The sequence below is a fragment of the Thamnophis elegans genome, chromosome 1 (genome assembly GCF_009769535.1).
Source record: "Thamnophis elegans isolate rThaEle1 chromosome 1, rThaEle1.pri, whole genome shotgun sequence".
In the NCBI taxonomy this organism is placed as follows: Eukaryota; Metazoa; Chordata; class Lepidosauria; order Squamata; family Colubridae; genus Thamnophis; species Thamnophis elegans.
In genome coordinates, this window is record NC_045541.1 from 25,789,137 (window position 1) to 25,804,094 (window position 14,958).

The 14,958-nt window shown below is 36.7% G+C and overlaps 1 protein-coding gene across 1 annotated transcript in view; it reads right to left on the reverse strand.

Annotated features, from left to right (window-relative positions):
* Positions 1 to 14,958, reverse strand: part of METAP1D (methionyl aminopeptidase type 1D, mitochondrial) — a 78,901-nt gene that overhangs the window by 7,362 nt on the left and 56,581 nt on the right. The window contains exon 6 of the mRNA XM_032215573.1: positions 12,365 to 12,528. Coding sequence (XP_032071464.1) covers positions 12,365 to 12,528 — 164 coding nt within the window. The remainder of the gene's footprint in view (positions 1 to 12,364; positions 12,529 to 14,958) is intronic.

Genomic DNA, 14,958 nt, shown 5'->3' on the forward strand with positions numbered 1-14,958 from the left:
CTCACGAGTGCATGGCCACAATCAAGTGCTACCAGGATGCAGAAGACTCCCAACTACTGCAAAGTGGAGAAGTAGGTCAATAGCTTTTCATTATGTTCACAGATAACACCTTGAATGGATTTTTCTGAACAGGTTCTATAGATTAGCTACTGCTTGCCTACCAACACACCAACAAAAATCTTTAGCGATTACAGTATTTTGCGTGATTCTGGTGCACAGCAGAGTATAGATCTCAAATGCATGATAGCTGAAATGTCTTTATGGATCACCTAAATAGTCATAGGGAGTTAAGTAATGACACAAAGAAATAGGAACATGGAAGTTAAAAGACGGGGTAGAAAATCAGTCTTGATAGGATTTGAAAGGTTTAATTGGAGTCCCCAAGAAAAATGAGAATGAAAAGAAGCCAGAAAGTTAAGTGTCCACACTTACACATAAAAATGAACATGCTAAAGAGAAAATAATAAGTCTGTTTATTCAACAATGGAGCAACAGCCTTTTTACATTTCTATACTTTTCTCCGTTTGCTGGTGCCAAAATAATTGGATTAATTTTTTATTTGGATTTATTCATGCCTATTACCTTGCAAAATTAAAGTGTTTTTATTAAAAAAAATTAATTCTTAGGAAACTCAAATAAGTTTTGATTTCCAAATTGTTTAATCCTAACTGCATAGCTTTATACTACCCCGAAAATAAGACAGGGTCTTATTTTATTTTGACCCCCAAAATAAGCGCTTGGCCTTATTTTGGGGGAGGTCTTATTATTTTTGAAGTGTCAGAGGCAGCAAGAGTGGTCACTTCATGACTGCTGCTGTGTTGCAATATTTTCAGGGAGGGCTTATTTTGGAGGGGAGGTCTTATTTTAGCGCATGCGCTCAAAAGCCCAATTGGACTTATTATCTGGGAAGGTCTTATTTTCGGGGAAACAGGGTAAGCTGCCATTAGTTTTGGAGTTGAAATTAAAACACAGAGATCCAGGGACCTGAAGTTCTCCCATCTCCGCAATAAATCAGTGGCTGATAGAGAGATGATGTTATGGTTATGTAAAGCCTCCATTCAAAGTTTTGACTAAATCATCCCTTCTAATTAATTGCCGCTAAACTAGTTCAAATAAGACCTTGCATAATTTGCACATTCCTAGTTGACAGATATAACAAGGGATATGTAAACTTCAGTATGAATGATTTATGTGGTTTTTATATATTATAACCACCACTACACTCAAAGCAATTCCATTCATTTGGATGCAGTTTCTAATATGTGTCTGAAATCTAGTGCCCATTTTAAATCAGTGGGAATCCTGTAGTCATTTAGTGTCGCCATTGGATGTACTATTGTGCAAGATTGACTTGAGGCGAAAAGTAAGCACACTTCACCAAGAGCAATTTAACCTCCTATATTGGGTCTAAAGATCTGACCCAAAATAGTTTGATATATATAAATCTGCTTTATATTGTATTTCTGTATTAATTCAATGATTGTGATGAATGGAATAGCTTTTACAACTAAGCTCATCAAACCAGAGCTTTCCATATGTACAATCTTATTACACTAATAGAAATAAAGGATAATTCTCTGACTAGAATAAATCTCTTATGGAAAGGAATAGTTTGCATGACCATCCAAAAAGCAGGAAGAGATCCAAGAAAGTAGGAGATATGGAACCTGGAGCAAGAACTTAAGAAGGAGAAGACATGAGTGGTATGAGAGAGAACTCTATCTGTAGATTTAGATAGTCCAAAAACATAGGAAAGGAACTGAAAATCAGGAAGCTGAGGAAATAAAAGGCGAAAGAAGACTCAAAGAGAAAGGAGGCAAAGTAATATCCCAAACATTATGCTAATTATAGAGCAGAATGAAGTGGCAAGGCTGTTGTAGAGAGATTAAATCTAGAAGCCAAGGAAACAAGAGTTCTTAGATCCTCAATTTTGAGTAAGACTTGAATTTTGCAGGGAGGAAAAAGTAAATATCAATTTAAATTTCTCCAACAATTATTTGACTAAAATCCTCTAGCTGATGCCTTACCAAAGATGTGAAAGCCAATTGTAGAAATATGAAGAATTTGTCAAATTAAGCACAGAACCTTTAAATGTATTGAAGAAAAACATGATTCTTTAATTTGGAATAATATCAATGAAGCATTCCTAACATGGAAAGTTGACCAGCGAGGAACAGAAAATGTGCCTTCTCTAACGTAGTCCTTGCGCTCTGAAACATTCTCTCTTATGGGTTGAGAATGGCCTTTCATAAGGTTTTAAAGACCTGGATTTGTGCCTGGGCTTGGAGCCCTGTATGTGTGAAGGACCCCATTTCCTTGCTGTATTGATACCTGTGATTACGAACATAATTGAGCTCAAAATTTCTGTTGCTAAGCAAGACAGTTGTTAAGTGAGTTTTGCCCCATTTTACAATTTGTTTTCATGAATCACTGCAGTTGTTAGTAACACAGTTGCTAAGTGAATCTGGCTTCCCCATCGACTTTGCTTGCCAGAAGGTCACAAAAGATGATTACATGACCCTGGGACACTGCAACCATCAAAACATACACGCCAAGCATTCCAATGTTGACCATGTAACCATGGTTGTGCGAAGAACAGTCATGTCGCTTTTTTCAGGGCCGTTGTAACATCAAATGGTCACTAAACAAATGGTTGTAAGTCAAGGAATACCCGAAGTTAATTTTGTATTATTTTGTAGCCATTTTTAATTGTTTTATGATTCTTTGTCACACAGTCAATTGCTTGAGATGGGCAGATATAGAATTTGAATAAATAAACCAGTGACAGACAACATGTGTGCACACCATTTGTTGGCTATAAAACTGAAGCCTCCCTATTTTTGTTTCACTGAAAAAAAGCCCTCTGGACTTTTGTTGACTTCCTGCTATGTTCTCTCTGCAAATGATTCAAGGGGGCACTTCCAAAAACCATTTATTGAGAGTAAATTGCTCCCTTCTTGAAGCACTGGGGCAACTGCCACCTCCATAAAACTCAGTTGTGGTTTTTGTGGACTCCCCCAACCAATCTTCGCAGGCAACTGCCCCAGCACACACAGCTGTCCTTCCTGGGAATGACCCAGAAACCACCACCCTGAGCCTTTGCTCACACTCAAACCCTTTTGTGATGCATCTCTCTGAATGCTTTGCACAGGCTAATACCCCAAAACCAAATCCCTGTGCATATTGGGAGCACAAAAAGCTACACCACCATCAGAGAAGACCTACTTTATGGAGGCTATCTTGTGATGGTGATCAGTTCTTAGCTAAGGTAATGATGTATGTGCCTGTGTGCGACCGAGAGAGGAAATTGGGCTTATGAATAATGAAAATATCAAAAAACCTTCCATACGTTTAAAAAAAATGTCCATTTCTTTCACATCATTTGATTTGTGGCTGTCATTTTGCAGATATTTGATTACATTGTTCCTTTCCTTGTTCTCAGTATTTTCTGCTAAAAAAATTGTCAGAGAAGCCTTTTGATTCCAGGGCAATAGGAACAAGATTCTTAGGCAATCAGTACCACACATTCAGTGTTAAAGGACCTTCCATTTATGATATCAGTTTCTCCCACTTTCCACGATAGTGTTGCATTGACAGCAATGGGACTTGTAGTCCAAAATATTGAGAGATCAACAGGTTGAGGCAGGAGGGAGGGACATGAATGTGAAGAGCAGTATTTATTCACTTGATTTGATTTCGGCACTGCCTGATTTAAAAATGACTCTGGGTGGCTCCCAATAAAAAAAGACAAGATAAAAACACAACCAGGTTAAAAAAAAATACACTAAAGCAAATGAAGGCAAGAGAATTCAAGAGAAGTCCCTAAACATAGGCAGCATGATGACAAGCCCAGCTAACCAGGGCTTCTACCCATTCTACTTCAGGGCCCGGGAGAACAACCAAACTTTAAGGCCTTCCAGAACACCAGCCGGATGGAAAATAAAGTCTATTGCAAGCCAGGCTCCCCCTCTTCTTCTTTTTTGTGGATCAGCAGCAAGCAGGGGCTAATGTATAAATAATCAGAGCGGCAGTGTAGTGTACTTCTGCACGATGTGTCTTATTGAGCATCTATTCTAACAATAGATGGGTATCTGCCTAAGCGAAGTCTCATGCTGTTTTACTGTACCGCAAATTACACCTGATTGAAGAGGACAAATTCCTCTTATTTGGCTTACTATTTTACAAAAATGTTACGCGGCCCAAAATGCCAGCAACTGGAACTAGGATCATCATCTTTATCAGCTTGAAAGACGATAGTGAAGTTTTCTATTATGGTGGTTCGCACCAATTCAGTTCCAGCACTTTATTCACGCTTATGCCAAATCAGTGAATTTAGAACACTTGGATTTAAACAAATCATTCCTATTTTCTTAGTTGGGTCAACAAGACGTAAAGTAACAAACATTTCAACTGAACTGGATCAAGCTGATCAAGATATGTAGCTTTACGTTGCTCCATTTTATTGGCATGACAACAGTATTGAAGACAAAGGCTGTTTAACATTATCACAGAATAAAAAATGTGATGCATATAGACAAAAATTGTACAGGAGCAGCATTGCATTTATTTGTTTTCAATACTTATTAAGCCCTGACTCCACACAGAGTTGGATTTCAGAATTGTAAGACCATCTTTTATCTTTATTCTTGCTGATTTTATTATAATTTCATTTATGGTTTTGAGTTGCCTAGAGTCCTTGAGAGTCAATTGCCATGCAAGATTAAGTAGTAGTAGTAGTAGTAGTAGTAGTAGTAGTAGTAAAATGGTCAATAAATAATCAATAGAAATTATTATCTGGCTATGCAGCCATAATAATAATTTCCTTACATTGCACATGATTAGGGTTTTCCTTAAGATTTTTGCTTATCCTACTCTGGTAGTTTAATCAACATTTTTTTGCTGCCTCTCCCACCTCAGGTTTTGTTTTTACAGTGGCAAAACCTAATATAAAAATAAAGAAATGTCTGTGGAAAGGTTACTATTCATTAATGACCAATATCAAAATCAGCATACTTCAGGCTGTCTGGTCCTTTTTCAGCTACTTTCAAATTTAGGTTGGTTTTTTGGATGAGGTCCTGATAAGTTGGGCTTGCAACCACAATGGATATGATCGCGGAACAGACTAACCCAAAATAAGGGGCGGGGGAGACGTCATGGCTCAGTATGCTGCAAGAATTGTCTGTTGTTTGCAATAGTAACAAACTGATATTTAGTAAATGTGGCATCAAAACCCAGGTCTTATTGTTACCTTCTAAGCAACTCAGAACACATAAGATCCTGTCATGCTGCAAAAGATCTTGCTTATGACACCTGCATGGACTAGGAAGCACCTCTATAGATTAGATGCTGACCTACTTCCCTTGTTTAGAGCTTCAGCCTAGGGCAAATTGCCCGAAGTTAAAGGGAAAGATGCCCAAGGGCTCTATGCTTGTGTAGAAACAGGACACTATGGAGGCATTTCCCACCTCACTTAAGATCTAAGAAAAAAGCAACAACAACCTGGTAGTGTGAATATTCTTTATAAAAAACTTCAGAGAAAAGGTTTGGGGTTTCTTTCCCTTTCTTTTTCAAAATGCTACCAGAGCATCGATGGCTCCAATGGGAAGCAAGGGAGGTTATGTCTACAGAACATGGAGGACTCTCTTGGTTTTCAACCATTGGAGGCTGAACTGGAAGACCTCCAAGATCCCTTCCCATTCCATGAGTCTGTGTTTCAGCAGAACTCACAGAGATAGAAAAACACAATAGGGGAGTGACAATTACTTTGGGGAAAGAGATGTTGAGCTTGAAGTGAAATAGTGTTTATCGGAAGCATTTTATGGTTAAGAAGTTCCCAGTTACCTCTGTTATTTTTTGTAGTTGAAGTACAAAGCAGCTTTTTCTGAAAAAGTTAGTTACAGAAGGACAGAGGTGGCTTGCATTCTTGGAAAACCCAAATCAGACTCTGATCAGGGTCAGTCAAATGTTCGTTCATTCGTTCGTTCGTTCATTCATTCATTCATTCATTCATTCATCAAATTTATTTAGCATCCCTTCGCATGAGAAGTGACTCTTGGCAGCATACAACAATCAAATAAAAACAATATATACATAAAAGTAAGCATTTAAAAAGTATAAAAAGTCAATATTAAAAAATGTAGGTTAATTAAAATTGAAAATATACGAATGCCACCAGAGAGAATGAATATATACACTTCAAGAATAGAGCCACTGAGATATATCTCCAATTCCCCAGAAGCTCCAAGACTGATGACATAACCAGGTCTTGAGGGATTTCTGAGCAAGAGATGGAGCCGAACCTAGTTTCATTATGGAACATTATGGAGGATGTTCCATAATGTGGAGCCACAGCAGAGACGTCTTGCCACCTAGAACCTACCAAATGTAAGTCCCTGGCAGATGATGTCTGCAGCATGCCTCCTCTGTCAGATATAATGAGGTAGGTTGATATAAATGAGAAGAGGCTACTACTATATGCACTATAACATGGAGTAGTTTTAGGTCAGTGATTGGTGGAAACTGTCCTCTTTCCCCCTCCCACTTAGTAATACTTACCAATGGGAAAATGAATGAGTCAGTCCCCTGAACATTGTACAGGGCAGAGATGGCTATCACAACACCCTCCTCCCAATTGAAACTAGCCTTCCTATTTGGAAAATTGTACACTACCCTCTCCAGATAATTATTCTGGCTGCCTCTTTGCTCACCTGCTTTAGAAAGATGTGGGACTTACTTCCAAATTGATATACCTGGACAGAGAAGTCAATTTTCAAGGAATGCAACCAATGGAGCATCCCATTTGTATTTATTTGAAGGGGAAAGATAGGGGTGTTTTAGGAACGTGTGTCCTTTTCTTTATTTTTCTCTGACTCTAGTAAATCTTCGAGTTCCATAAATCCCACCGTATGGTTCATTTAATATATATATACAAACAGGATTGAGCTCTCCTTAGTTCAGCATGACTTACTTCCAGAACTTAGCCAGAATATGATTAGGATGCTCTGTTCACTCCTATTCACCTCTCCCTCACCTCACCTGCCCACCAAAATGTTGCTGGTCAAAGACCTGTCTTTCTCATTTTTGCTTACTGATGGGAATATTGAACTCCTGGTAGACATGTTGGTCTTAGATGAGTTTAGTAGTCCCATACCAGACTCCACCAAAAATGGCTATGAGCCCTTCAACCAGGCTGAAGTCAGACTACAGGCCAAATGGACTCCAGCTGGCTGCTGACCTCCTCTACCTGTATTAGAGAGTTCTTCCACTGAAACAGCAGAGAAAGCATCAATTTCAAATCAAGTGCCATGGACTGACTTCAGTGGGTTGGCAAGAAGATGGAGGTACCATAGTGAGTACCTTTGCAAACATGATATGTCTTAATGTCGTGGCAACAAGGACATATGGATGAGCCCAGCATTTAGAACATTGATTTGAGCCATTTCAATTTTTTTTAAAGCAATTTTGCAAGGCATACCTTGGAACTTCCTCATACAACAGTACTATCTCACACAACTTCACAGTGCATTTGCTTTCCTGAAAGATTTTAATAGCCTTCCACATACAAAAATAACAGGTCAAGCCAAAGCTTTGTTAGCATTAGACTGTCAGTGCAGGTAAAGAAACAATTAGAGGCTTGCATGAAAACACAGAGGAATTGCAAATCTGCAATACAATTATCTTGCAACCTTTGTTCTAGCTTAAACAGTGCATTATCTGTCACATGCCAAATTTCAGCCTGTCACAAGATTCCCTGGATAATGGACGGTCTGCAAATATTTTTTATTAAAAGTAAATAAATGGGCATATTTTTAATGAAAAAAGTTCATGTTAACAATACTTAAATTGAACATATGTGGTTACAATGTATTAAAAATATGATTATGTTCATGAAACCAACTACATCAATGAATCCACAATTTAAAAATCTGACTACTTGATGCTACTCAGATGTTCCCATGTACCAGTATCGTCTTCCTGCGTGAACTGATTCTAAATTAGAACTATATATTTTCTTCCACCATATTATTACGGTGCAAGAAAAAGTAGCTTCAATTTATCCATGCAAATATATTACTGAACTAATATTTCTACACATAAGACATCTATTTCCCATGGCTGGAATCAAGCGCCCCTTTTTATCCACATTATGGTCTGAAAGATGAGTTTACATATTTTTTTTCCTTTATATTTTATATATATTTCTCAGAGGAACAAAATATTTGCTTGTTTCAGCTAACAACACATTACTTTAGGGGGGGAAATCTGATGACGGTAACTATGAGATTTAAAACAATCCTTTTAAGTGATTTAGTATCAAGAGGGGGGAAAAAATGAAGGCCACTCCAGGAGACCAAACCATGGTTATCATTTATATGATGGAATCAAATGCTAATTTCTACTAGTGGCATCGGAAATAAAATTTGTCCATATACAGTAGCCTCAAAGGATTCCTTGAAGGGTTCTGGGACCATTCAGAAGGGGGATGGGCAGGACAGGAATGCCCCAATGTACAAGCAGAAGATCAATACATGAAGATCTACCTCTTAGCATTTGAAGGCCCCCAGGACCACATAGTCTCAGTAGTTGCCTTGGTTTAGCTCTAAAAATCAACAGCACAAATAGCAATGCAGATATAATCTAATTTTTAAAGATATTTAAACAAAGGATAGTTTATGTTAATTGGGCCATCGGTATTGTACTGGCTTACCCAACTGTCTGTTGGGGGAGTTTTAAGGTATTCCTTCTGTAGCATTCCTAGACTAATGGAGTGTACAATTTCTGGGATTCCCTCTAATGACAATGAACGATGAGGTATAATTAACCATATTTTTGAAAACCCACAATTGTGGACTTTCTTTGTAAAGAAAGGTACATTTTTGGTTTCAAACTAACACAAATTACTATATTTTTCTTACACTGCCGTTGAACTTTTATTTGAGGTGTTCCATTTCTGAAAGGCAGTCTTGATGGATTGAAATAAAAGATAATTTATTGCAATGCTTACTTTCAAAAGAGGAGTGTAATTGTAATTTACAGTAGCTGTCAAAGAAAATCTATCACTGATGACATTAAAATGACTTATTTTGCCTGAGCCACTTATTGTTTAAATGTGCATAATCTGATAGAAGCAGATTTCTTCTTTTTTTAAAAAAAACCTGCCTTTGTATTGTTCTAAGGTAGTATCAAAACATTGTATTTATAATTTAAAACATTTAGAAACCATTTATTGATACTCTTATCTCAATAATGTTAACAACAGAATTTAAACTGCCTTGATTTAACTATGCTTATATTTGTTTGGTTCTCCAAGTCATTTTCAGAGACCCAGATTCTTTATTTTAAAAACTGTAATTGGTATGTGGTTGTAATAATCACATTAAAAAGGATATGGTATGTGTAAAGAACACTCCTAAGTAGTTATGATCACAATACTTTCCATTTGAATTTTGGTGAGCAATGTAAGGGATTTGAACAAAAGCGATTTTTCACCTAAGAATTGGCTAATGTGCAATACAAATTTCATAAATATTTTCATTTGTTTGATTGAATCTAGCCCATATTAAGCCACAAGCCTTTAAGATCAAATCATAAAACGACAGGACATTCTGGAATTCAGACCATATTCACATCGATTCTATATGTTAATATGTAGTATGCACTATGGTGTGTTTAAAAATAGTCTACAAATGTTCTGAACACAGGCCAGATAGAAGACGTACAGTTATAGCTTAATAAGTATCACCACAAACATCAGAAAAATTTTACACATTTTCCCCACCACTTTGTAGTTTTGTTTACGGGAGTTTAAAAATATCAATGCTCAGAGATATATGACAGCTTAGGCCAGAAAAATCTTTAGTTGCATGAAGATTTAAATAAAAGTAGCATATATAAATTCAAAAGGAAATATCAAAGGAGGAAAGGGAGGGAAGAGCCAGTTGATTGTGATTTGTTATTCTGTCTGCAATTGTGACTATGGATCAATCTGCTTTAATTTGCTTTTCAACAGAGCTTGCATACATATTTTCATGCTGCGAAAATACTGACCTCTGCGTCAACACCGTAAAGAAAAAATGGGGGAAAGGAAGGAAAGAAGGAAGGAAGGAAGGAAGGAAAGAAAAGATTAAAGCTACTTTTAGTTGTGATCCTTCTTTCTCACTTTTAATGTAGCCAGAATTAATGGAGTGAATCTAATGAAACACATTATCCAACAAGGAGCTTTCTCCAATTTTTCAAGTTGAACGCAGCACTTCGCCAGCACTGGCTGGAGTTCACCTGCCTGTTTGTGTGGCGTGTGGCTCTTTTTTGTAAAGAGTTAAGTCGTACACAAAAAAGGGGAACAAAGGTCAGCACCCAGTCGCCACTTGAATGTGAGATTTTTCTTTTTATTCCCCTTGATGTATACGAGGCTCTGTGTTATTAGTCTTAATGATGGAAAATTGTAGTGTTGATACAAATCTTTTTTTCAAAGTAGTAGGCGGGAGCTCCATTTGTTAGTAAGTTTTTTTGTGCCTAAAAGCCATGGACAGTACATTTATGTAGCAGTAAAAGGCCTAGATGCTCTTTCCATAGCAGAGCTAATTATTCCCACTGTGACCTTCCTGATCTACCCTATTCCTAGCACATCTCATCTGCACGCCTGTTCCTTTGGGTAGATGGTGTCAGAGAATATGAAAAACCCTATAATGAAACCATTTTCATGATGGAGAAAGGCTACTGGAGTTGCACTTGCTACAAAGAGGCTCAATTATATGAGTAATTGTGATAATTTTCTACATTCATAGCCTTCAATGGGGGGGAAAAAGAATGAGAGCCACAAAGGAAAATTACTTTAACAAGAAAGTACAGAGAGTAAAAATGGAAGAAGAGACAAAAAAAAAGAAAAAAGAGGAGGGGGAAGGGAGAGGGGGAAAAAAGCAAGGAGGGGAAAAAAGTTTAAAAAATAGATCTGGTAGGAAGGAATAGCAAGACAGGGAGAACAACACAACTGCTCAAAAAGCCTGTGTGCAGCTGTGTTGCACAATTAAATTGAATTTTTTTCCCCCTGCAGTTGATGAATGTGACTACTGCAAATGTGCCTCTGTAGTTAGCTATCATTTGTTGTTCTGTGACAGGAAAAGGATAATTACCTCTCAGAGAGAATCAAAGGCTGACATGCCCTTTAGACACTGCCATGAATGCCGTGTGCTCGAGAGAACGACTGAATAAGAATCTTGTCTTCTCTGCCCCCTTCGACTTGAGCATAAATTTTGTTAAAATGCAAGCGCACCACCAGTAAATTTGTTGAACTCTAGGTGTTCAAAAATACGGGAGGTGCATCCATCGACTCATCCCATTTGCAAAAATAAAACTACATTTTGAATTCGCTTCTATTATATTCATGGACAGTAAGATAGTGAGATATGCATTAAATTTCTTTTCCCAGTAGGGGTCTGATTCAACATTTCCTATGAAAGAACAGAAAAGACACTATCCTTTTTCCCCAGGCTAGTTAGCCTATAATTTAAAACTGTCAAAAACACAATTTTATACAAAGTCTTCAATAAAAGCTTCTCGGATATAACCCAAAGTGGTTTTACTAAAGTTTGATTCAGACTCTGTTACAATATTTTTAAAGCTATAAATACATCAAACGGATATTTTGCTGCTCTCTTTTCTTATTTTTTGTAAAGCATTTGGGGGAGGGGAGGAAACATAAAAATAGCATATTCTCAGGATGCTGAGCAATGCATGATTTATAGCCTTAAGATACATATGCCTCTCCTAATAGTGTTAGTAAACATGGGCAAAAAACAAGATGGACCCTTTCAAAAAATGACCCGTGCAGAAATTATGAAAATCCTTGTTAATATATTTTAATCAAGTTGAACATGATAGGCCAATATAACGTTATCAGGTTTTACCAAGGTCAGAAGAGAACACCCCACCCCACCCCGGAATCATCTTTTCTTTTTACACTCACGCGTTTTTGTCATAAAGGAGAAATTTTTAAGCCCTCCAACACCTTACTTGGCACTATTTGTTATCATGCAAGAAACAGATGAACTTATATAAATCTTAATACAGCCATATTGTATTAATGCAGTCCAAACAGCTAGTGATTATATTGGGGAAAGGGAGAGTGCAGTTTTAGAAATATTTTTAATTTTTTTTTTTACAGAGAGTTTTCCTCACCTGGTCTTGCATAATTCACCATTTAAAATCTTTTCTAACCCCGTTGGGGGAACAACGGAGTTCACGTGGTGATATCAGACTGAAATGATGGTTCTGAATCATAAAACATGCCATCAGCTTTAAACCAAGCTACCAATAGCCTTTGTCCTACTTGGGCAGCTGTCCCATTACTCCTTAGCATAAGGCTTACCTGATTGTGTTTCCAATTACAGAGAAAGGAGCCCCAGGTCTGCAAACTGCAATTCCTTCATCTCTGCATTTCCTGGCAACCTCCACTAACTTTTGACCAGCTTTATCCACATTCCCCACTAGCAGCGTTTCGGATGTATCACCATGGTAGCCGTTAAGAAACACCTAAACAGATGCAGAAATGTAAAAAGAAACACTTTTACAGGCAGGGACTCTCGGATGGAAGTTTAATTAATTGGGTACATCTTGGGTGTATTTCAGGGGCAGTTCAGCATAACTTGCAAAACCCAAATTAAACAGGGAATAGAGTTTTGAAAAAGGAGGGGAAAGAACAGTAAATTGTCTCTGTAACTCTGATCACACAAGCAGCATCCCAAAAACATTGGCGGCATAGGTTTCTTTCCCAGATGTAAGCCACAAAATCAATAATTTCAAATTAAGGCTACGGTTCTGTACAATTAGGTTATGCAGGTTCCATTGATGTCCGTAGTATCTCATAGTGAAAAATAAAATTTGTCAAGGCAGAAAGATTTGACAATGGACAAATTCTCCAGTAAGATGGAAGAGCAAAGGTAGGGACTGGGAAGCCTCATCCACTGTTTTAGCCACAGCTGGTCATCAGTGTAAGGCAAGACATCTGTATGTCATCCGTACTTCTCATTTGAGATTCTTTCCTCATTTACTGACAAGTGACTGAATTCACCCACATTTTAATCTCATGATTCTCCTATTATCTGTTATGTCAGATTAGATCTGTTTATGATAGAAATTATAAAGTAAGTCAGTTAAGAATAGACAACAGTAGGCTTTCAAGAAGATGTTAAAAGATACAGCAGGCAGTACTTATGGCCTATGGAACAGGTTACAAGTTTCCTTTAAAAATCTATCAAGAACTACACTTGTCATTTGCATTAGCACATGTGCAAAATAAATAAAAAGCAAATCATTATGCAGAACAGCAGAGGGCACTTATTCTCCTGCAGCCAACCTCCATTTAATGGACTCCCACAGCAGACTTTGGATCCAAATTTGCATCCAAACATTTTCCCCAAATAAAGAATAATTCTGCTGCATCAGAAATAATTTGGGTGAGGCAGTTACATTTGTTTTTAATTTTGCCACATTCATAGAAATTTGGTATTGGTATAATTAAGCAAAATGATAAATTATCACAGTGGTGCTTTCATATTTAACAGACATTTGGGAATAATGGAATCCCTCCTAACAATGGTCTATTAAAATAAAGAGATACTATATTTGAGAACTAGGCTAAGTCATTATCCGTATGAACAGCTATGCTTTCAATACCTTTGGACTATTTGATTATTAGATTAGATTAGATTATTAGGTTACTTAGATTAAGACAGCATTTATAACTAATTGTCATTTGATGATTTTTTTTAAAAAAAAAGGTTATTTGATACTCTTCTTTCATAAGTCTAGACATGGATTTTTATGCAACAGGAAACAACATTCTCAGACATAAAATATTCCTCTTGTCACTATGATTTTATGGAAGTGAAACTTTCAATAACTGAAAGATTTTATATTAGAGTGTTTTATAGATACCTCAGTGGATGAGGATCTTAGTTGCTAACCACTATAAAGCTTTACATCTGGAATTAAAGAATACACTTAAAGAACTGATCAATACGAGTAGCTCAGAAGCATTGTTTTGGCTGCCTCTTGCTTTCTTAAATGTTCCCTTTTAAATTAATGAAAGCTAGTAAACACAACCCCATGCAAAAATCTGGGATATTCTATACCAGCTTCCATTAAAATACTCCTTATATACAGAGAGACAGATTCTCAAGTAAATATACATAAAACTTGGTCATAAGAATAATTGATTTCATTTGCTAAATTATGATTGTCTATTAACATATAGAATAATCGTCTGATCATTATGGGTTAAGAGCTGTGATGGGTTGATGACCACTGAAGTAAACTGACTGGCTTCTCTAATTCTTTAAACAACATATGAAACTCAGGTGACTGAAGCAAATGAAACACATTTCAAGGTACTCGCTATTTTTTCAAAAGTAAGTGAAGTTTAGTTCATTCTTTAAAAATCTGCAGTTACAGAAGAGCATTTATATTTGATTGATTATTTAATCATTTTATCTTGTGTAGAATCACAAATTATTCTAAAATGTCATCTACTGTAATTGTCCCCCTTTTGGCCCATAAGTTTTTTCTACCTCTAAAATGGCCTAGTTATGCCGTTTGCAGAGATCAAATAATGCTTCCTCAAATTCATTAAATTCAGCAAATTATTACAGAGCAGCAATCTTTTCAATCTTTATACAAAAAGGATAAACAATAATTGTAGAAGTGGTTTTCCTTGGATGTTTAATATGCCATCATTTTACTGTAAGAGCAAAGATTTTCTGCTAAGGAAATATTTGAAATTAAAATTAAGAAATGGTTAGATTGGCATGTCACTTCAAAAATAAATTTATAATTAACAAGATTTTTTTCAAATGTTCGTTTAACTAGAATTTATTGAGAACAAAACAAGTAAATGTGGGCTGAAGTGCAAGGCAAATATTTTTTTTCTTATTCAGCTGCAGCATATCTGGGCACAGCTTTTTT